Genomic DNA, 25022 nt, shown 5'->3' on the forward strand with positions numbered 1-25022 from the left:
GGCCTGCGACATCACAGGCCCCAGACTTCATTCCATCGAGGACATCTACATGAGGCGGTGTCTTAAAAAAGCAGCCTCTATCCTCCAAGGCTCCCCACCACCCAGACCATGGCCCTCTTTACTCTGCTACCATCGGGAAAAAGGTACAGGAGCCTGAAGACGAGCACTCAGCGGCACAAGGACAGCTTCTTTCCCCCCCCCCCCCCCGCCATCAGATTCCTGAATAAACAATGAACCAAAGACACCTCTGTACTTTGCATTTTCTTTTACTTGCATTTTTTTTTTATTTTGTAAGGTGGTTTGTCGAAATGTTTGCTCTGTGATGCCGCAGATCAACAAATTTTGTGACGTACACGACAATAATATTCTGATTTGACTCTGATGTGAGAGTCACGTTGACAGATGCCAAAATTAATCATTGAAAAGATGCGCATACGGTGCCTTTAAGCTGCAACCTTATCCAAGTCATTAAGATGAATTTGGTCACAGGAAGAATGATGGGCAGACTCGATGGGCTGAATAGCCTAAGCCTCGTGTGGTGGGAGAGAGTGGAGGGAGGTGAAGTGCCGGTTAATGAAGAAATCGAAGGCTGTGCAGTTAACCAGGAATCATGGCTTTTATTAGTAGAAACTAAGTAGTACAATATTGAATGATAATGGGTGCATACACAGTTATAGCCAAGGGGAGAGTCTTTAGTGGTAAAGATAATACTTGTCCAATATCAGTAGAGCAGACTAAGTATACCAAAAGACTGACAGCATGACACAGATTCATCACAGGAGGTTGTCAGCCACAGGTCCACTCGATTCCTCGTGGATGCCAGGTTGTTGATAATGTTCAGCAGAGGGCAGTGGCCGCAGCATTGGGGGATGGAGAGGAGCAATTTCTACCAGAGATCAAAGGTCACCCTGTCCACAAATGGGACCAATATTGTTTGCAACCAGGTTTTCTTGGTGCCTCAGTTAAATAATTATGCAGGAGAAGTCAGGGAACCGTTAAAGTCAATACTAATTTTTTTTTTCTCTTCCTCCAGGTCTTCGGTGGCTTAGTCTGGATTCTGGTGGCTTCCATCAAGGTTTACGATCCAGATACTCTCGGTTGGGTGATATTTGTTTCTCTTCTCTTGTTCGCGTTAACGCTGCTGCTGCTCTTCTGCTACCTCTTTGGGTTGCCCCGAAATTCATCGGCGTGGTGCTTCTTGGTAAGGGTCTGTGACGTCCTTTGATCACCTTGGGGGCTTTATTGCCAAGCTGAGTCATTGGGTTATTTACTGAAATAATGAGATCAAGTGTAAAAAGTGGCCTTCAAACTGCTGAGGGTTATCTAAGACATAGACCGCTGAGGTAGAAGCAGTTAGAGGGAACACCAAATCATGCCCCACTTTGTCTTGGAAGTACGGTAAAACTCGTTATCTGGAATTCAAGCAACTGGCAAAAAAAACTCGCGGAAAGCAAATAGGTAAAAAATACAAAAGTTTTAAATTGGCGCCCTCCAGCACTCAGTTTGCCAATCCTCGCAACACACAAACTCAACTGGCAAGTTCTGGCAGGTATGGGGAGGGGGCGGAGTTTATTTTACATCGCTGCTCCGACATTGTTGCTGGGTCAGAGATCCTGCAGTCCTCTCCTTGTCACCCTGTGGGAGTACCTTCACCAGATGGCCAACTCCCCACGCTTGCTACATGCAGTTCTGGTCTCCTTACTTGAGGAAGGATGGACTGGCTTTGGAGGAGGTTCACCAGGATGATTCCAGGGATGAAGGGGTTCGCCTGTGAAGAGAGATTGAGCCACCTGGGACTGCACTGACTGGAATTTAGAAGAGTGAGAGGGGATCTTATGGAACATAAAATTATTAAAGGCATAGATAAGATGGAGGTAGGTAAGTTGTTTCCATTAGTGGGGGAGACGAGAACTAGGGGGTATAGCCTCAAGATTCAGGGTTGTAGATTTAGGACAGAGTGGGGAGGAACTGCTTTTCCCAAAGGTTGGTGAATCTATGGAATTTACTGCCCATTGAAGCAGTGGAGGTAACCTCAGTACAAGGGGCTGGATAGATTTTTACATCGTAAGGGAATTAAGCAATATTTGGAGGTAGATGGAAATGAGCATATTATCAGGTCAGCCATGATCACATTGAATGGCGGAGCAGACTCGACGGGCCAGAGGGCCAACTCCTGCTCCTATTTGTTATTACAAGAAGGCCATTTCACCTTCTCGAGGATGATTGGCAGAAGGCAACGAAGGCTACTCTTGCAAGGAGTACCTACAGCTTATCAATAAATAAATAGCAAGAAAAAAAGTGTTTTGGGAGCAAATGAGTTTAACAGCAAAGCATTGTTTGATTCAAAATATGAGAGCTCATGATTGAGGAGTTGGTGAGACCATGCGAAACACAAAAATCTGCAGATTGTGGTAAAAATACAAAAATGCTGGGGGATCTCAGCAGGTCTCACAGCATCCACCGGAGATAAAGATAATATAATCGACATTTCAAGCCTGATCCCTTCTTCAAGGAATGAGTAAAAAGCAGACGGGTGCTGGTAATGATACAGATCATATTTGCATGGCAACTAGCAATGCCTTACTGTTTGATTAGACTTGGCTGCCAGCAGGGGGATGACGCACACAGTATGCAGATCTGTAATGGAGGCTTGCAGCCTCATGGTGCTGCTAACATCAATTTTAAATTAAAGAACTTTTTCCTTCATCTAAGTGTTGTCTTAAGAACACACACATATGAGTACAAGATGAAACATGGTGTCAGAAGTGGGCTGAAGCAAATTAGAAGGAAATACTTTCAAAGGTAAAATCTAAAGTCAGCAACTGATCAGTAAGGAGAAGATAACAAAGTGGAAAAATGGAAGGATTACATCCAGCAGTGAAACTTCAGCTGACAGTTAAAGTGGCTGAAAATTGGAACAGATTTAAACAGTATTTTGGATTGTATTTAGTGGCAGTCAGAGCTGACGAGAAAACTGATAAAGTGAATGCATCAGTTTTCTTACATGTCGTGGGTGATGAAGCCCTGGATGTGTATAATAACTTCACATTTGCTGCTGAAGGGGACAAAATGAAACTGGAAAAAATAATGGAACAGTTTGAGGCACACTGCATACCTAAACATAACATGAAATTTGAGAGGCACAGATTTTTAACAAGTTTACTGAAAACGGAAGAAAGTATTGATCAGTATGTGACTGAATTGAGAAAAAGAATCAAAAAGTGTGAATCTGGTGGACAGACTGACTGATAAAAGATAGATTTGTGTGTGGTATTCCAGATAATTGTCTAAGGGAAAGACTTCTAAGAGAGCAAAATCTAGACCTGGAAAAAGCCATAGCACTCTGTAGGGCTGCAGAAACTGTAAAATTGCAGGCAAAAGAGCTGTTCAGTGAAACTAGCTGCAACGTAGATGCAGTGAGCAAGAACAGACATAAACTGTTTAACAAAAAATGCGCCAAAGTGGAAAGAGAGGCATGGCCAGGAAACAAAAATGAAAGGGACAATCGAAATCCATGTTGTCGATGCTGTACACAACACCTACCAAAAAAGTGTCCAGCTTATGGTAAAACATGCAATATGTGTAACAAAAGCAACCATTATGCCCGTTGCTATAGAAACCAAGTGCAACAAAGCAAGGTTCATGCAGTAGATGAAAGGGAGATAGAGGAAATCTATGTAGATGCTGTGACTGAAAACAAGAAAGAAAACAGAGCCTGGATATTGAGATTAAAAATGAATGACATATACATTTCAGTTAAATTTGATACTGGAGCACAAATTAAAGTGATATCAGAGACTGATTTAAAAAAAATTAGACCCAGACCAAAGATGTAAGGAAAAAAATTGAAGGTGACAGGATATTCAGGTACCAATATACCAGGGCAAGGAGAATACATGGTCAAAGTGAAACACAAGGACAAAGAGCACAAGCTAACATTCAACGTGGTACCAAGTGATGTACAGGCCATACTAGGTTTAACTGCCTGTGAAAAACTGAACCTGGTAAAAAGAGTCCTCATTGTGGAAAGCGAAGGAGAGACAGTCTATGATGAACTCATGATGAAGTACAATGACCTTTTTCAGGATCTAGGCTGCCTTCCAGGAGAACACACGATCAGAGTGGATAAACTTGTGCCTTCGATAATACATCCATGCAGAAAAGTTATATTTGCAGTTCAAAAGCAACTAAAGGTAGGGTTGGACAGGATGGAAAGCCTGAATGTGATTCAGAAGATAGATGAGCCAACAGGTGGGTGAATTCACTCGTTGTTGTGGACAAAAAGAATGGAAAGCTTAGAATTTGCCTGGATCCAAGAGATCTAAACAGAGCAATAAAGAGAGAACATTTTAAGCTTCCGACGCGTGAAGAAATCATGTCACAGTTTGTAAATGCAAAGTTTTTCAGCAAGTTAGATGCATCATCAGGATTTTGCCAGTTAAAATTGGATGAAGCAAGTTCAAGACTGTGCACGTTCAATAGTCCATTTGGCAGATACAGATTCCTAAGGTGACCATTCGGAGTTGCCTCAGGTCCTGAAATGTATCACAAAACTATCCATGTGGTCTATGAGCACCCGGACGGAGTTGATACCTCAATGGATGACATCATAGTCTGGGGAACCGTGAGAATGGAGCAGGATGAGAGACAAAGGAAAATGGAGGAAGTAACAAGGAAAGGAAACCTGAAGCTGAATAGAGAGAAATGCCAGCTCGGGGTGACAGAACTAACATTTGTAGGAGATATTATTGGCAGTGAGGGCATCAGACCAGATCCCAGAAAGGTGTCCGCTATTGGGAACATGCCAAGGCCACAAGGCATAAAGGACATACAGAAGTTTAATGGAATGGTCAACTATATGGGTAAATTCATATGCAACCTCTCAGAAAAGATGGCTCCATTGAGAAGACTAACAGAAAAGAACATTGAATGGGAGTGGAATCAGGAGCGTGAAAAGTCATGGACCGAACTAAAGAAACTGCTCACAGAGGAACCAGTTCTGAGATTTTACGACCCACCGAGACCTGTCAAGATATCATCAGATGCATTATATAGTGGACTTGGTGCAGTTCATCTGCAAAAATATGATGATTGGCAACCCATCATGTATGCAACAGGCTCAATGACAGACGCGGAGAAGCGATACACTCAAATTGAAAAGGAGCTGATCAGCATCACATACGCCTGTGAGAGATTTCATCAGGTTGTGTCAGGACAAGCAATCAGTGTAGAGACTGACCAGAAGCCCTTGATTCCATTGTTCCAAAAGCCATTAAATGAATGTCCACTGAGAATACAAAGAATGACGATTAGACTGCAATGCTATACATTGAATGTAGCGTACACTCCAGGTAAGCTAATGTACATGGTAGACACATTGTCTAGAGCTGTTGACATTGGAGAGCCCACAAACACCAAAATGGATGAAGACGTGAACACCTTCGTGGACATGATCACAAGTTCACTGCCCATATCAGATGCAAAAATGGAGCTCAAAGTCAGAGACAAACAAAGATGAAACACTGGGACAACTGAGAAAAAGCATCTTGGATGGATGGGCCAACATGAAGCAGGACTGCCCACCTGATGTTGCAGAGTACTAGAACTGCAGGGAGGAACTATCAGTGGTTGAAGACATCATCTACAAAGGAAGTAAAATCCTTATCCCAAAGAATCTGAGAAAAGAGGTGCTAAAAAGGATCCATGAAGGACATCTTGGAACTAAAAAGTGTAAGAAAAAGAGCATGAGAGGTGCTGTACTGGCCAGGAATCAACAATGATACAACAAATGAAGTGTCAAACTGTACAATATGCCAGAAATATCAAGCAAGAAATCTTGCAGAACCATTAAAGTCACACCCAGCACCACACAGAACTTTCCAGAAAGTAGGCGCTGATCTATTCGAATATCAACAGAAGGACTACCACAGACTGTATCCAGAGGTGTGTAGACTTAAGACCACCACTGCAGATGCTGTAATAACAGGTATGAAAGCCATATTCTCCAGACATGGTGTGGCAAATGAGGTCTTCACAGACAATGGACCCCAATTTTGCAATTTAAAGTTCCAAGAGTTTGCCAAAGAGTGAGACTTTGTACACATCACATCAAGTCCTCATTTTCCACAGTCCAATGATCTCAGGAAAAATCGGTACAGACAGTGAAAAGACTGATGTACAGGGCAAAAGACAGTGGAACGGACTTCTACCAGAGTACACTAGTATACCGCACAACGCCGCTCGATTGTGATATGTCACCAGCACATCTCCTTATGGGAAGTAGGCTAAGATCAAACCTACCCATTCAGGAAAACCTCCTAAAAACAAAAGAGGGGGAGAAAGTGAGGAACTTCAAAGAACAACAGAAAAGAATTACTTTGAAAGAGGAACGAAAAACCTATCGGAACTCCACACTGGTGACCAAGTAAGACTCAGAAGGGATCTGTCCTTAGTGAAGTCCAACCAAGATTATACACCATTCAGACAGATGAAGGTGTTGTTCTGTGAAGAAATCATCGAGACCTTCAAATGGAGCCAGCTGCATTGTTTTAATCGTATCTAACTGACTCGTTATGTGCACGGTTTCATAACTCCAAAGGAAATGGGCCAATGACAATTTTTCTCAAGCAAAATATTTCAGTAACAATTGGGTTTAGAGCAGTGATTCTCAACCTTCCCTTCCCACTCACATCCCACCTTAAGCAATGCCTTACTAATCACAGAGCACCGATGGCATAGGGACTACTTAAAGTGGTAGGTGAGTGGAAAGGAAAAGGTTGAGAACCACTGCTTTAAACCATGTCATCTCACTTTTGAGCCTCTTGCATTGAAAAAAAAAGAAAATTGAACATTGCTGCTCAGTCTGGACCCTTCAGCCCACTGACCCATGAAACCTACGCCACATTAATTTAACCCTACCTTTACAGCTCATGACCCTCCAATTTTATGACGTCCAAGTCTTGCTATAGGGTCCCGACCCGTAATGTTGACTGACCATTTTCTCTCCATGGGCGCTGCCTGATCATCTGCTAAGTCCCTCCAGCTTCTCTTTGGTTACTCACTCATGATCCCAGCATCTGCGATTTTATTTTTGCCTTCTCTCCCGGCTAAAGATCTTCCCTACATCAAACTTGGGAATTTGGAAGACTTTGATGAAATCTCTGCAAGACACTCTGGAGAATACAGATTCAGTCTCAATCACTCTTTGTAAAACAATCTTGCCATCTTTGGAACTAAATTAATATTCCCGACATCGCCCTGATGACAAACTCGCCTTTTCTTGGGTAAGAAGAATACTCTGCACAGAACTCCAGCTGTTGTCTCTCCAAAGCCCGATATATCAGCAATAAGACTTCCTTGTCCCTGTCATCATAAAGGAGTAAAACACGAAAGTCTGCAGGCACCGTGGTTAAAGTTAAAACACAGTGCTGGAGAAACTCAGCAGGTCAAACAGTTTTCTGTCATATAGCAAAGATAAAGATACATGACCAATGTTTCAGGCTTGAGCCCTTCATCAAAGTAAGAACAAAATGGTGGGGCAGGGAGGATCACAGGCTCACAGGGAGGAGATAAGAGGTGGATAAGGGAGGGACGGTGAGTGGCTCTGTGAATGGACAGAGAAGAAATTCCCTTTGAATAAAGACGAGCTTATTGTTTACCTACTGCACCTGCAAGTTGGTCTTCACTCTACAATCATGCCCTGGTCCTTTTGAGCATCAAGACTATCCAATTGCTGCTTCTCTCTTATTGTCACAATAAATTTCACCAAACCTCATTTCCTTCTATGTTGCATTTCACCTGTCATTTTCCACCCACTCACTCAGCATGCCCACCCATACCACTGTGAAGCCCCCTTTATGATCAGTTTCACAATACAGAGCAAAATGGACATTGCTCATTGACACAAGGATGACACAGTTAGCGCAACACCTTCACAGCACCAGCGATTGGGAATGGGGGCGAGGGGTTCGATCCCATGCTGTCTATAAGGAGTTTGTACTTTCTCCCCGTATCTGCGTGGGTTTCCCCCGGGGGCTCTGGTTTCCTCCCTCCCTTCACCATGGGTGTAGGTCAATTGGGTGGCATGGGCTCGTGGGCCGAAATGCTGTATATCTAAATTTGGAAAAAAAACTTTCAACATCAGGTTGGTGTCTGAAGGAAACTCAGGTTGTGGCTCTGGCTCTGTGTAAGGCTCATAGACAAACAGAGTTTTAACAACACAGAAACAGGCCCTTTGGCCCAACTTGTCTGTGTGCAGCAAGATGTCTATCAAGGCTAAAGCCTGCATTTGGTCCGCATCCCTCTGAACCTTTCCTCCCCAGTTTCAAGTTTGCCATGTGTACCAAAGGTGCTGTGAGAAAGTTCATTTTGAGATCAGCCCATTTAATCATCATGTACAGAGCACCGACGTACAGCTGCAGAGCTGCTGAGAAGTATCAGTTAAAGTGGAGCAAAGGCAGTGTGACAGAGTATTTCGAGACGGTTTGGGAGGAATTGTTAGATCAGATTGCACACAAATATTTTCAAACAGAATATTTGCAGGACTTTTGCAGAATGCTTTTTGCAGAAAGCAACAAAGTTGCAGAATACCCCATGCCTTGGAGAGCATGTGATCTTTGCAGGGAGTGAGAACAGTTTTGCTCTCAGAGATGGAGGGTGTGAAACAGAGAGAAAGGAGACAGAAATCAGTTCTGGAAGGACAAAGGTGGCAAACTTTGGAAGGCTGTCTGGTCAAAGAAGACTGGCTGTCTGAAAGGTGACCTGAAAGAAAGAGGATCATCTGGAGAACCCTGAAGGGGGCAAGTTTCGTCAACAAGACTGATTGAGAAGGAATCAGTATTCTGGAAACAGAATCTCTCTCTGAAAACCAACAAGAACCCTCCTGAGTGGTAACCATTTGCCTGTTAAGCACCAAAGACTGGTGAACTTTGTTAATGCTAACTTCTGTGCACAGCACAAGAATTGCCTGCAACCAGTGAGATTGGACTGTGAACCAAAGAACTTTTCTAATCTTAAATGTACATTACACACACCTGCGCTTAGTATTAGAGGGGGGATTAAGTAGTTAGGTAGGTTAAGTGTTAAGTTAAAGTTGAATTCTGTTTTCTTGTTCAAATATAGTTAAAAACTACTTTTGTTTCAGTAACCCTGTGTTGTGGTGCATATCTATTGCTTCTGGTTTTTGGGGTCCTCTGGACTCCGTAACAGCAGCATTTTAAAAACTAATGTGGGGACCATTCAGGAGTCTAATCATGGCAGGAAAGAAAATGAGGTTGAATTTGGTGGTGCATGATCTCACAACCATGAATCTCTTTTGCAACGGTGGGGGGGGGGGGAGAGTGGCTGGAGTGGGATGTCTTTCAATATGTTGGCTGCTTATCCAAGGCTGGGATTCATTGTGTACTGTGGGGGATGGTGGTGGTGGGGCGGGGTAGGAGACAGCATGTTTGTATGATGGTCTGAGTTCCTCAACTCAGTTTTTTTTTGCAAATAGGTGTCTAAATTTCTTTAACTCTGTAGTTTCCCACCTGCTTAGAGATTACATTGAGATTACGCTAAATGTTTTAATGATACAAACTTTTCCCATTTTCTCTCAACAGGATGCTTTCTACCATGGGATTGGATCTGTTTTCTATTTCAGCGGTGCAGTACTGGTGGCCAATGCTACTGTACGTCGGGACAATTTGCCTGGAAAGATATACGACACTCTCATTGCTGCCTCGGTAACTAAACACTCCCAATGCTTAAATGTTGCAATGCTAACGATTCTTCTCAAATCTTGCTTTCATCAACATAGTCGCAAAAAATAATAACCGGTGCCATCTGAGAGAAATGCGCATGTATCGAGATTTCACAAACGGCATCGCAATTGGAAAACCAAGGCCTTTGTGTTCAGTGCGTTCTTTCTCTCAGAGTGTCAGATGTGGAAATGCCATGAACGCAAATGAGAAGAGAGAGCTGATGCGTACTGCTTCTTGTGGGAAAATCTTCTCGCCGCCTGTCTGCGTGAGCACTTGGTGCGTGTCCGTGTGCATGTGCGTGTGAGCAGGGGTGTGTGCGGTGTGCATCACAGCATTTCCTGGGTCAACTGAGTCGCGGGGTTACTGCAAATGTCTAAGGCCTGAAATAAAACAGATGCTGAGAAACATTTAGAAGGTCATATGTTCCAAGCCTACAGCGTCCCAAACCAGCATCCTCTGTTTTTAATCTTCAATGCTTCGGGGCGCTCAAACAAAAAGCTTGCAAAAATTTCAAGGGAGGGCAAGGAAGGCAGCAGTTTCACTGACACTGAGGAATCTTCCAAAATCCAACTGCCCACTTGGTTGGCACCCCACCCACGTGTTATTATTCATCCTCTCTTCCCCCACTGCACCAGGCTACAGCATCTTTCACCGACAAGATGCACTTCAATAATTTGCTGGGGAACTTCACCAACAGCTCTCAAAGTTAACACCCTTCCCCAACAGGAGTAACAATGAGAGGAGATGGACAGGACCACTGTCACCATCACCCACCAAACAACACCACCAAGTCACATACCATCGTCAGTGGACGCAAAATTCAGAGAGTTCCTTTCCCACAGAACAGCGAGAGCACCTTCACCAAAGACAACTCACTAAATCGCATAAGAATATTAGAGGCATAAATACAAGTGAACACCCAGCACCTTTTTCTCAGGGCAACAATTTTTCAAACCCTGCTCTCATGACTATGGAAAGGGAAAGTGGCCAGGGTCTCTATGGAGAAATTGACCTGGGATTACAGTCTGGGTGGATTGCAAATTCCGGATTTTAAAAAATATTATTGGGAAGCCCAGTTGAGGTACATCTCCTCACTCTTTGGGGGTGGGGGGGGGTAGAAGAGGTAACATCCTAGACACAAATTTGTTTGAACTTGGTGGACGAGAGCATAGCAGAAGGCTTTATTTATAAATGGGATGGAAAAACAGACGGCCTTATATTAAAACAAATTAACCAATATTTAGGAATAAAAGTGGGGCTGTCCCCAAAAACACCCCAACTTCAAATCAATTAATACCTATGACAGTAGGTAACAAGACCCTGGAAACTTGGCGTCGGAATGGACTGTTATGAGCAGGGGCAATTAATGTCATTTGAACCACTTCGGCGGAAATATGATTTATCAAGTAAGTCATTCCACTGCTACATTCATTTAAGATCTTTTCTACAGGACAAATTGGGTCCACCCATGGTCCTACCAAAGTGCAATGACATCGAGCCCAGGATTTGATGGGGAATCACATGGAAATTTATTTCGGCAATGTATTTCCTGCTCCAACTGGAAGGACCTAAACGAGGCAGAGATGGGAGTGGACTTAGGAGTAATGATTGATGAGCGGTGCTGGTCCAGCCTGTGTTGGGCCGGCATGACTGCAATCATCACTGTACCTGATGCCGCAAAAGATTAACAGATCTAAACCAGAACTATCAGACCAATGTTTTTGATGCGGCATTGAGACAGGAACCTTTGTGCACACAACCTGGACATGTACCAAGGTGAGGCCCTTCTGGGTGGAGCTAGGTAAAGCCCTAGGGAAAATTGTAGGTAAGGAATTCCTGCAGGACCCTGAGTTGTTCCTGTTGGGCAACATAATGGACGCAAGACTTAAAATGAAACTTTCCAAATTCAATTTGTAATCATCGCATTGGCAGTGGCCAGGAAGGGCATAGCGGCAACCTCGAAATCCGTCTCTCACCTGAGCATTGCGGAATGGAGCAAGGAGATGCAAGCTTGTGTTCCCCTGGAGAAGGTTAACCTGAAGGGAAGGTATGGCACCTTTCAAAAAGTTTGGCAGCCTTACCTGAACTGCATAGGAGCGCGGTTATGAAGAGGATAATTTTGCCTTGGGAACCGGTCTGCTCCAATTCCTCCCCAATTCTGGGGGGGTGGGGGTAGTGGGGTGGGGTGGAGGGACGAGGGGTCAACCTCATTCCTGCCAAGTAAAATTAGGGGAAAAAAAAAAAAAATCGGCCCAATCTCAGGCTGCTGGGCCAGACCAGACCTATGACTCCCCATTATGATTTACTCCTATGTTGTAAAAGTTTCTAATGTCTTAAATGTTCTTCTTTGATTGGTTGTGTGTTGGGGGAATGGAGCGGGAGGAGGGAGAGAGAGGGAAGGGTGTTAGGCTTGGACTCGATAGAAAAAAATCCACATAGGTTGGATAAGAATAAGTTGCAATCAGTATAAACTTGTAACTATTGATAGCTGTAAACTGAGTTCAAATTTGAAAATATATAAATAAAGTATTAAAAAAAAACAATGGCATGTTTAAGGTGAGTGGAGGAAAGTTTAGGGGAGATGTGGAAGGCAATTTTTTTAAAATGATGCATGCCTGGAATGTATTGCCAGGGGTAATGGTGGAGGCAAGTTCAATAGAACATTACAGCATAGTGCAGGCCCTGAGGTGACCTGTGTAAATCTACTCCACCGCAATCTAACCCTTCCCTACTTCATACCCATACTCCTCTATTTTTCTTAAATCCACATGCCTTTTGAATGTCTTTTGAATGTCCCAGCACCCAACCCCAACCAACCAATTTTCCCCTGCAACCGCTGCAATCGTGTCTGCCTGTCCCGCATCGGACTTGTCAGCCACAAACGAGCCTGCAGCTGACGTGGACTTTTTACCCCCTCCATAAATCTTCGTCCGCGAAGCCAAGCCAAAGAAAAAGAAAGAATTGTACCAGCCTCCACCACCACCTCTGGCAATGCATTCCAGGCACCCACCACCTTGTGAGTAAAAATTCAACTGACATCTCCCCGATACTTTCCTCTGCTCACCTTATACAGTTGTCTTTTGGTGTTTGCTATTACCACCTGTTATGAGCAAGGAAACAGGTTTGGTAGATCTCAAAGGGAAGGACTCTGGACACAGAGTTTTGATGGGGAAGGATTTTATTGACAGAAGGCAAGCATGGGAAATGGTAACTGATGCAGCACACACACACACACACACACACACACACACACATTGTTTACAGCAGCTGTGGGAAAGTTATAGCGGACAATTAATAATGAATGTGGGGAAAATAGCATGAGAACAAAATACACACACACACACATACAAACAGTGATCAGGGAAAAATCACTCCAACACCCCTTGACTCAGTGCAGGCACAGCTCTATGCCTCAATGGACACTAATTAAAAGCTCCCAACCCTTTGAACAATAAACATCTTACCAACAGTTTCTCCAGCGCCCTTGCACATTACTAGGCTTGCAGTGAAGCAGGGTGGTCCCAAGCTGGCAAAGAGAGAGAACAAAGAACACATGGTGCCTTTATCGTGCTGGAGGGTCCAGCCCAGATCGTGAGAGAGAGAGAGAGAACATGTGTGAGTGGGAAGGTGAGCGTGTGTTTGTGTGTGAACTACAGCTGAGAAATGCTGTTTGTTTGGATTGTACATATGGTCCAGATGATGATAAACTTAAATGGTGATTGAAGGTGGCGATGTACAATAGAACCTCTTTCTTTTCTCCCTGCAGGTATTCGCTTATGTAGCCACTGTGCTCTATGTGATTCACGCAATATTCTCATTCAAAAGATGGAAAACTGTTTAGCCTTCTTCGTGATCACAATAGTCAGATGTTTACAGAATAAGTTCATTCTAGTCCCACTTTATCCTCTCTCAAATTCTACCACTCCACTCAGGTAATTAACAATGGCCAAATATCCCATCAGTCCATTGAATCTGTAGAAGATAGTGATTGGTCTCCAGAGGCTAGTTCATTTTCTCTCAACTCGCCTCAACGGCAATGAGGTATAACGGTGCTATAATTTTCTGTGTATTTTCAACACTTAAATTGCCCCCAATTCATATTCAACATAGATCATAAGACATAGGAACAAAAATAAACCATTCAATCATGAGCTGATCCATTGTTTCCCCCCCCCGCTCAGCCTCACCACCTGGCCTTCACTTCATAACTTTTGATGCCCTGGATAATGAAGAACCAATCAATCAATGCCTTAAATACACCCGATGACCTGGTTTCCACAACTGCCTGCGGCAACAAAAGACGTTCCTCCACATCTCTGTTCTAAGCAGATGCCCTTCAATCCTGAAGTTGTGCCCTCTTGTCCTGGACTCTCCCTCCACGGGGAACAACCTTTCTACATCTATTCTGTCCATGCCTTTCAATATTTGAAATGTTTCAATGAGATTTCCCCCCATTCTCAAAAATTCCAAAGAATACAGGCCAAGAGCTGCCAACCACTTCTCATATAGAATCATAGCACAGAAACAGCCCTTCTGGTCTGTGCCAAACCATTTTTATTGCCTTGTTCCACTGAGCTGCACCCAGTCCATAGCCTTCCCTATCTCTCTGATCCACTACCTGTCCAAATTTCTCTTAACTGTTAAAATTGAGCCCGCATTCACCACTTTCATTCATGGAATCATTCCAGCGATCCTCCTTTGAACCCTCTCCAATGTCAGTACATCCTTCCTTAAATGAGGAGTCAGACTTCCCTGCAGGTAATTGATGGAAGAGCAGCTAACTGCAGACTCTCGTAATTTTTTAATTACCTTCCACTTCCTACATCCTTATTTCAAAAGATTTTTTTTCCTTTCCTTCAGATATTTTTCAGCTAATTATTGTAATTTTTAATTGACCTAAACAAGAAGTGTTAAGGGTGGGAGGAAAGAAGAGGAAAACCCTTCACTTTTAGGTTCAATGAGTTCCTTGATGGAATACATTAAGGAACTGATGGTGTTAAAGATATCAAAGCCACAGTTAATCAAATAGACGTGAAGTCCAATGAAATTCATAAGGTAACTGAAGACCATAAAGAATGGATTAAGTCTCTTGAACGGGCTGCAGAATGTTTGGAATCCTAGCTGGATGATATACAAGCAATTAATACTCGATTAAGCAAATCAAATGGCTACCTACGGAAGAAGGTGGCTGACGTAGAAACAAGAAGCAGACGAAACAACTTGAGAATTCTTGGTCTGAAAGAGAGAATTTACAAAATGTTTTGCAGAATTACTTCGGGAAGTGTTTGGTAAGACATCGCTACCTACTTTGCCTCAACTGGACAGAGCTCATAGATCGCCCGCCCCAGGGATAAACCTCATTTGGTGATTCTCTGTTTACAATATTTCCAAGTAAAAGACTTACTAATACGTGAACGTGGCTGAACATATCGTCAACAGAAAATCAGAATCATTGAACATTATCCCATGGAGGTGATGAAAGAACATGCCGAATATAAAGAAGTTAAGTCCAGGCTGCAAAGAGGAGGCTGCAAACCCTCCCTACATTTTCCTGGCACACCTACAGATCACACACCCGAACAATTCAAAACATTGGCTGTGCTCACCATCAGATGCCTACAAATTTCTCAATGAACTCTCTTCTACTGTGAATCAATAATTACTTCTTTGTTTCTTTGATTGTTTAAGGTTACTCCACTTATACATGGCTGTATGAGAAATAAGGATGTTCCAGTTATCTCTTTTTATATATATATATATATATATATATATATATATTACTTTATTCATAATGTTTTTTCTCATATGTTATGGTTTGATATTCTTAGAGGTTTGATTTTTTTAATTATCTGGTACTTTGACTTACTCTTCTCGAACATTTTAAGATATTTTAAATTTAATTGGCCTGTTACATCAAAGTCATATTGTTCATCTTGTAATTTTTTTTAATGGCCATTTTCTGTTGAGCTATCTAAATCCGACCTTGCTATTTAGACATTAGTCACAAGTTCAGTTTAACCGGAAGATTTAATGGTGCCTTCAAGGAAAAATTTGGGAGGATGGATTGTTTGAGTTTTAGCTTGCTATCATTTGGGATAGTTTTGGTGAGGGGGTGGGGGGGGAGGAGGAAGGATTTGCTTTTGGATTCCTTTTTGAAGTTTGCTCTGGTGATTTATGATTTGCTTACACTCCTTCTTGGGTCGAGCTTTTCCAATCTCACAGCCAAACAGTTATTTGGTTTATGAATTTTCTTTACAAATATCTTTGCTTTTAATTTAATTAAATATTGTAGTGGCTACGATGGTAGATGCTACTAAATAAAGGCAAACACACACAAAGGTCGTCAACTCAAGAGTGGTTTATTGCAGACATACACACCTTTTATTCCCTGCCTGTTAATGAGCTCGACAGCGGCTGGTCCACAGGACCAGCAGGTTAAAGCTATGAGCCATTAGCGCCCTGTGCCTTTTGGCAGGGGCTTCATCTGATCCATTCGCTGTACTTTGGCGCCCAGAACTGCTAGCCCACGATGTGTCAGGTAAGTCTGTGAACTGATGGTGGCGGTTCGCAATACTGCACTGTGTGCCTGCTACATCACCCCCACCCCCCCCCCCCCAGAATCGTCATCATAACTTAAGATGCCAGATACGCTTGACTTAGGTGGACGTCCACGTCGCCTGGGTTGAGGGCAATGAACTGGTGAAGTAGGGTCCGTGTGGGTGGGTTTAAGTCTGTCCATGCTGAATAGCTGCAGATGCTCTCTGATGTCTAATGTATATACCACTCCATCTCTCTTAATCACACAAAATGGTCTTTCATATGGTTTTAGTAACGGTGCCCCTGGAACCGGTCTTCATACGAATACAAATTCAGTGTTTAATAGTGATTGGGGCACTTGTTGCCTAGGTTTGCCAACCCAGTTGGTAGAGGATGGTTTGCTGTTAGCAATACCCTTGCGGAGTTGTTGCAGGATGTCCACGCCTGAATTGCTTGTGAAGTGAATATCTCCTGGAACCATAAGGGCCATACCATACATCAATTCTGCAGACGATGCAGACAAATCTTCTTTCGGAACTATTTGTACTCCTAGTAGAACCCAAGGTAGTTCATCGACCCAGTTGGGGCCGGTGAGTCAGGCCTTCAGTGAAGATAGTTGTCGATGGAAATGTTCCACCAGGCCATTGGACTGCAGATGGTACGCAGTAGTGTGGTGCAACTGTGTACCACAAAAACGAGCCAAGGAAGCCCATAACGCCGAAGTGAACTGTGGTCCACGGTCCAAGTTATGTGTGTAGGCACTCCAAATCTAGCAATTCAATTTAAGATGAATGCTCTAGCACATGCCTCAGTATCACTGACCTCTGGCCAGTGTGTGAAGCGGTTTACTACCGTGAGAATATACCTCATGTCCTGTGATACTGGTAATGGTCCAACCAGATCCACGTGCACATGCTCAAATCTTCTGCGTATTGTCGGGAAAGGCTGCAGGGGTGCCTTGGTGTGGTGTTGAATTTTCCCAGATTGGCAGGATATACACGTTCTTGCCCATTGTGCGTGACATCTTTTTTCAGCCCATGCCACATGTACTTGTTTGACATTATTTTGACTGAACTCTTGATGGATGGGTGTGATACATTGTGAATGTCATCAAAAAGGTGCCATCTCCAAGATAATAGGACCAATGGTCGAGGATAGACCAACAATATATCACAAAGGAGTTTTGGACTACCTTGTTGTGGTGCCACCTGTTGAATGTCGAGCCCAGTGATAGCTGTACTGTATGCCTGTATATCTGGATCCGCGGATTGTGCCGCAGCCAGTTCAGCAATGTTGACTCCACCTTGAATATGGCACACACTTGATCTAGAGCACATCTGCGACCAGATTGTCCTTTCCCGAAATATGACGTATGTCTGTAGTAAACTCCAAAATGTAGTCATTGTTGTCTTGCTGACCAAGGATCTTGACCTTGCTAAAGGTAAAAATGAGCGGTTTATGGTCTGTGAATATGGTGAAATATCGACCTTCCAAGATATAATGAAAGTGCCTTATAGCCAGATAAAGTACTAATAGTTCTCGATCAAAGGCTCTGTACTTTATTTCCGCTGGTCTTAGATGACAACTAAAGAAGGCAAGGGGCTGATAATGGCCATTGATGTATTGTTCCAGAACTGCACCAATAGCTGTTCCCAAGGCATCTGTGCTAAGTGCCAAAGCAGCTTCAGGATTTAGATGCGCAAGCATTACTGCTTTGGCTAATGCCTCTTTGGCGGACATAAATGCGGCCTCTGTCTCTGCGGTCCTGGTAATGTTTTTGTTTGGAGCAGAGATGATGTCAAACAGGGGTTACAGGATGTCAGCAATTCTGGGAATAAATCTGTGATAAAAACTTGTCATTCCCAAAATCTTCGCCCTTTTGACGGTGACAGGTCTGGAGAATGTACAGATGTCATCTATCTTGCCTGATAATGGAGATATGCTATCTGCTGTAATTTTATGCCCTAAGAATTCTATGGATGACTTGACAAATTGACACTTGTCAAGGTTAATTGTCAGATCAAAGTCTTGGAGCCGTTGGAAAAGGCGGCGCAAATGCAGGTGGTGATCTTGCTCATTTTGACTTGCTACACGGATGTTGTCCAATTAAATATACGCAAAGTCTAAATCTCTGCCTAGAGCATCCATAAGCCGCTGAAAAGTTTGCGTGGCATGTGCGCCTGCTACATCATGAATAAAGTTATTAATGTTAATGTTATTAAGTGCAAGAAAATATTTATGTGCATTAAAATTTTTAAAGCTGACATTATATTTTTACAAGAAATGCCTATCCATTTGAATGGCATTTTGCATCCTTTCTGATATTGGAAGGGGTAGCATTTTTATGGATCTTCTATGCCAAAGGCGAGGGGTTTCGATTTTAATTGACCAATTTATTCCATTTGTTCATCATAACGTTGTCTCTGACACACAAAGGTTCCTTTTCTTATTGCTCATGGAAAATTATATAATAGAAGGATTACTTTTGCTAATATTTATAGTCCTAATGTTGATGACCTGGGCTTTTTTAAACGTTTTTTTTTCTTCCTTACTGAACTTAAACATATATTCTCTGGTAATGGGTGGAGACTTCAATTGTTGGTTAGATCCTGTCAGACCATTCCTCTTCTCGAACAGCTGCATTAAGTAAGTCTGCCTTATTCATTCATTTTTTTCTTGCTAAAGTGTGAGATTTTAGATATATGGCTTTTTTTTCCATCCTAATGATAAGGAATACTTTTTTTTCTAGTGTCCATTATATTGATTATTTGATTATTTTTACTAATAAACAACTGATTCTGTTAATTATTTCATGTAAATACCTAGATTTAGGAAGGCTAACATATCAAAATCTTTCTTTACAACCCTATTTGTGACACCACTTTCAGGGAATTATGTATCTGATTTCCCAAATCCCTCTGTCCCACTCCACTGCAGTTCGCCACCTTGCCTAGTTTGTCCTCTCAAAGTGCAACACCTCAAACTGTTCCTTATTAAATTCCATCTGCCATTTGCACCCCATTTTTCCAGCTGGTCAAGATCTCTCTGGAAGCTTTGAAAGTCTTCTTTGCCGTTGAAAATACCTCCAATGCAAGTGTCATCTCCAAATTTACTGATCCAATTTATTACGTTATCATTCATGTCCCTGATAGAGATGACAAACAACACCGGATCCAGCACTGATCCCGGAGAAACACCACTAATCACAGACGTCCAGTCAGAGAGGCAATTCTCTACTACCACTCTCTGACTTCTCCCACAAAAACAATGTCCAATTTAATTTACTACCTCATCCTGCATGAACATTCTGGACCAACCTCCCATGCAGGACTAAAGTCCATTAAAACAACTCCCATTGCTTTTCCTTCATCAACATTCCTGGTAACCTTATCAAACAACTCTATATGATTGGTTTGACATGATCTACCACATACATTTATTGAAGTGGACACTTATTGAAATTATTATAAATTTATTGAAGAAGGAAAAAGTAGATACAGCATTTGTGCAGTAAACACATCTAACTGAAGCGGAACATAACAAATTAAAGAGAGACTGGGTAGGACAAGTAACAGCAGCATCATATAATTCAAAAGCTAGAGGGGAAGCCATACTAGTTAACAAAAATGTACCAATCAAAATAGAGGAGGAAATAATAGATCCAGCAGGGAGGTATGTAATGATAAAGTGTCAGATATATTCAGAATTTTGGAATTTGCTCAATGTATAGGCTCCAAACGAGGAGGATCAAAAGTTTATGCAGGATATTTTTTTAAAGATTGCAGACACACAAAGAAATATATTGATAGGAGGGGATTTTAACCTTAATTTGGACCCAATGTTAGATAAAACTGGACAAAAGACAAGTAAAAAGAATAAAGTAGCCAAATTGATGGTTAAATCAATACAGGAAATGAAACTTAAGGATATATGGAGGAGGCAACACCCAAGAGAGAAGGAATTTTCATATTATTCAAGTCGGCACAAAACTTACTCAAGGATTGATATGTTTTTTTTGTCAGCCCATATTCAAGTGAGAGTTAGGAAAACTGAATATAAAGCTAGACTACTATCAGATCATTCACCCCTATTATTAGCAATAGAACTGGAGGACATCCCACCAAAAACATATAGATGGAGGTTAAACTCCAAGCTACTTAAAAGACAGGAATTTAGGGAGTTTATTGAATGCCAAATTAAAACATATTTTGAAATAAACACAGGATCAGTGAAAGACTAATTTACATTATGGGACGCAATGAAAGGCTTCATTAGAGGGCAGATAATAAGTTAATGAAAAAGGACTACAATCGGGAAATAGAGCAGTTGGAAAAGGAGATAGTAAGTACAGAAAAGGAATTAGTAAAAAGGGATGATAAAACAAAAAGGAGAGAACTGGCGGGAAAAAAAATTAAATACGAAACATTACAAACGTACAAGGTGGAGAAGAACATAATGAAAATAAAGCAAAAGTATTATGAACTGGGAGAAAAACACATAAAATATTAGCCTGGCAACCTAAAACAGAACAAGCTAAAAGAATGATACTGGCATCAAGGAAAAAGGACAAACAAATTACATATAATCCAACAGATTAATGAAAATTTTAAGGAATTTTATGAACAATTGTATGAAACTGAGAACGAGGGGAAAGATGATAAAATAGAGGAATTTTTAGCTAAAATTGAACTGCCGAAATTGCAAGAGGAACAAAACAAACTGATAAAACCATTTGAAATAGAAGTACAGGATATATTAAAAATGCTGCCAAACAATAAAACACCAGGAGAGGATGGATTCCGAATAGAATTTTATAAAACATTTAAAATTATTAATTCCTCCTCTCCTGGAAGTTATGAACCAGATAGAAGAAATACAAAACTTGCCAGATTCATGTAAGACAGCAATAATTACAGTAATACCAAAGACGGGGAAGGATCCACTAACATCAGCATCATTTAGACCAATATCTCTACTTAACTCAGACTATAAGATAATAGCAAAATTATTAGCAAACAGATTGACCAATTGTGTACCTAACATATTAAAACAAGATCAAACTGGATTTAATAAGAAAAGACGAACAGCGGACAATGTCTGTAAACTTATTAATCTAATCAACGCAGTTCAAGGAAATAAAAAACCAACAGTGGCTGTTGCTCTAGATGCAGAAAAAGCCTTTGACAGAGTAGAGTGGAATTACTTATTTAAAGTATTACAGAAGTTCAATCTACCAGAAAAATATATAAATTGGATTAAAGCATTGTATAATGGACCATTGGCGAAGGTAACAGTAAATGGATATGTATTGAGTCACTTTAAATTAAGTAGGTCAACTAGACAGGGATGTCCACTATCCCCCTCATTGTTCACCTTAGCAATAGAACCTTTGGCAGAACTGATAAGAATAGAAAGTAAAATAAAAGGGATAAAATAAAGGAGAAGGAGTATAAAATCAGCTTATTTGCAGATTACATCATAGTATAGCTAACAGAACCAGAGGTATCAGTAAAAGAATTACAAGAAATTGAAGAAATATGGAGAAATATCGGGGTACAAGATCAATGCAAATAAAAGTGAAGTGATGCCAATGAATAATGCGGATTATACAGAATTTTAAAAAGAATCACCATTTAAATGGCAAACACAAGCAATCCGATACCTAGGGATCAGGTTAGATAATAACTTAAGCCACTTGTACAAACTAAATTATCAGCCACTAATAAATAAATTACAGGAAGACTTAGAACAATGGAAAAAATTATCACTAACGTTGATAGGGAGGGTAAACTGCATTAAAATTAACATGTTCCCAAGGATACAATACTTATTTCAAACGTTACCAATTCCCTTAACAGAAAAATTCTTTAAGGAACCAAAGAGAATAATAAGGAAATTCTTGTGTACAGGGAGGAATCCAAGGGTAGCATTAGATAAATTAGCAGAAAGGTATAATCAAGGTGGTTTACAGTTACCAAATTTTAGAAATTATTATAGAGCCGCACAATTAAGGTATTTATCAGATTTTTACCAGACAAGGGAAAAACCAGACTGGACTAAGATAGAACTAGATAAAATAGGGGCAAAGGTACCGGAACATATACTTTTTAAGTGGGATGAAAAGCTGGTGCAATAAAAAACTCACCAGTACTGCATCATTTACTTAATACATGGAAGAAGATTCACTTAGAAAGGAAATAAAAGAATTATAAAATACCAAAATTACTATTGATGCAAAATCCGCTAATCCCTTTTACAATAGACAAACTTTCCTTTAGAGAATGGGAGAGAATAGGAATCAAAAGAATAGAAAATTGTTTTTTGGGAAATAATTTATTAACATTTGAACAGTTGAAGTACAAATATGGAATAACTCATGGCACAATGTTTGCATATCATCAACTGAAAGCTTATTTAAAGGATAAATTGGGAAACAGACTGAGATTACCAGAAGGAAGCAGCTTTGAATAAGTGATTAGAGACACAATGATAATTAAAAGATTTATAATCAACATGTACATTAAGCTGCAAGATAAGGAAAATGAAATAAACTATAAACCTAAGCAGAAGTAGGAAAAGGATCTAAACATAAAGATAAAAAATGAAGTATGGGAAAAGTTTTGTTCTGGAACGATGAAGAATACAATAAACACAAGGTTATGTATGATACAGTATAATTGGTTACACAGGGTATATTATCAAAAATTTTAAAAATGGGATACAACATTATCGGATAGATGTTTTCACTGTAAGAAGGAAATGGGAACAACATTACATGCAACTTGGGCATGTGAGAAAGTGAATATGTTTTGGGAAGAATTAAGTCAGATACTAAATAAAATTACAAAAAATAACATACCAAAAAACCAGAGATATTTCTTTTAAGTAACATAAGAAGTGGAGAATTAGGCCTCAAATTTGATAAAGTGCAAAAAAATTCATTATGATAGCCTTAGCGATAGCAAAAAAAATGTGTAATGTCAACTTGGAAAATGGAAGAGAGCCTGAGTATACAGCAATGGTACATGGAAATGAATAAATGTATTCCATTGGAAAAAATAACATATAATTTAAAAAATAAAGTCACAATGTTTCAACAAATTTGGGAACCATACATGAAACATATCAGAGAGAGCCTGCCTACGACCTCCATCCCCTAAAATGAGAATGAAAATGATAAGAAGACAAAACGACTAGATTCAGTGTGTAATAAATAGATGACGCATTTTTCTTGTTTATTTTCCTTTGTGTGAAAATATTGTTTTATTTATGGGTATTGGAGGGGGGTGGGTAGAGGGGAGGGAGGGAAGAGGGGGGGAAAAGGGGAGAAAAGACCACTGTGTAAATTTAATGAGATACGTTTGTACATATTTTGGTTGATATGGTTCACAATATGAAAAATGAAAAATTATTACAAAAAGGAGTGCCAGGAACTCGTCCAGGATTCGCTGGAATTCATCTCTGGGTGTGCTGATCGTGGCCATTTGCAGTTACTCCGAGTAGGAAGTGTCGAGGCAAACAGCCTTGAAGGTACGGGCCTCCACCAGGTGCCTGCCTCGAATGTCCACCAGAAGCCCATGTGCGTGGAGGAAGTCTGCACCCAGGATGGCAGTCAGGAGGGATAGACGGTGAACGTCCATGCGAAATTTCATTGGCCGATCTGGAAGTGGACTGTCTTGTCTCCATACGTCCGGATTGCTGTTGCGTTGGCCACACGGAGGGGAGGTCCACGACGTCGGTTCCTGAACTCGACGGCCATGGCCAGGATGATGCTGATCTGGGCTCCAGTGTCAACAAGGAACCGCCAGCTGCTGACTGAGTCCCACAGAGAGGAGGCTGTGTCCTTGACCAGCCGCCGCAGCCATTAACAGCGGCCGGCCTGGTTGTTTCCTGGAATGAGCAGGGCTGACGACACTTCTGAGCCTTGGCTCCCCAGCACTGGTGGTAGAAGCAGAGGCCTGGAGCGGATGCTGTGGCCTTGGTTATGCTCCTGGGGGCTGGATGCTCTACCACAGCGCTAGGGGCAGGCTTGGCGTGGTCATGCCTCGTGACCTGCTGGACCGCTGACCCCTCCGGGAATCGTGCGAGCCATAGCTCTTGGGCCTTCTGGGCGACCTTCCTCAGGTCAGTGAAGCTCTCCTGGACCAGGAGCGGCTTGATGTCCCTGGGCATATGATCGAGGAAAATACGCTTAAAAAGTGGGCAGTTGGTTTGCGAGCATCTCGTCCATCAGCTCCATCGGGGACCTGTCCCCCAGGGCATCGTGGTGCGGCATCTGAGCGGCACGCTGGTGTCTGGATAGTCCGAGGGATCCGGTAAGCACTTGCTTGATGGTCTCGTATTTGTCTTTGGCAGGTGGGTGCTGAACGAGGTGCAGCACGTGTCTGGCGGTGGCCTGGTCCAGGGCAGTGACCACATGATAGAATTTGGTCGTGTCGGATGAAATCTGGGGGAGGTGAAACTGAGCCTCCACATGATTGAACCTGGTCTCCGGCTCCGAACCCAGAATTCAGGCAGTTTCATGGCTATAGCACTGATCCCAGGCTCACTCATGATGGGTTCAAAGACGTTTGAACCAGTCGGGGTCACCAATTGTAGCGGCAGCTACACTGCTCCTCAAAGAACACACACAACCAGATGGGTTGAGCTCAGTGAGCAGACTGGTTTATTGCAGGCTGCTGGGCTGTACTTATACTCCCAGCCCGGACCTGGCTGAGAACCGCGCTGGAGGGCGCTGACGTCACC

At 41.9% G+C, this 25022-nt stretch overlaps 1 protein-coding gene across 1 annotated transcript in view; it reads left to right on the plus strand.

Moving 5' to 3' along the window:
- Positions 1-16078, plus strand: part of LOC138737128 (myelin and lymphocyte protein-like) — a 33416-nt gene extending 17338 nt beyond the window's left edge. The window contains exons 2-4 of the mRNA XM_069887680.1: positions 1034-1201; positions 9600-9722; positions 13507-16078. Of these exons, the coding sequence (XP_069743781.1) occupies positions 1034-1201; positions 9600-9722; positions 13507-13581 (366 nt within the window). The 3' untranslated portion in view covers positions 13582-16078. The remainder of the gene's footprint in view (positions 1-1033; positions 1202-9599; positions 9723-13506) is intronic.
- The last annotated feature ends 8944 nt before the right edge of the window (positions 16079-25022 follow it).

This window comes from Narcine bancroftii, chromosome 6, assembly GCF_036971445.1.
Source record: "Narcine bancroftii isolate sNarBan1 chromosome 6, sNarBan1.hap1, whole genome shotgun sequence".
Taxonomy (NCBI): Eukaryota; Metazoa; Chordata; class Chondrichthyes; order Torpediniformes; family Narcinidae; genus Narcine; species Narcine bancroftii.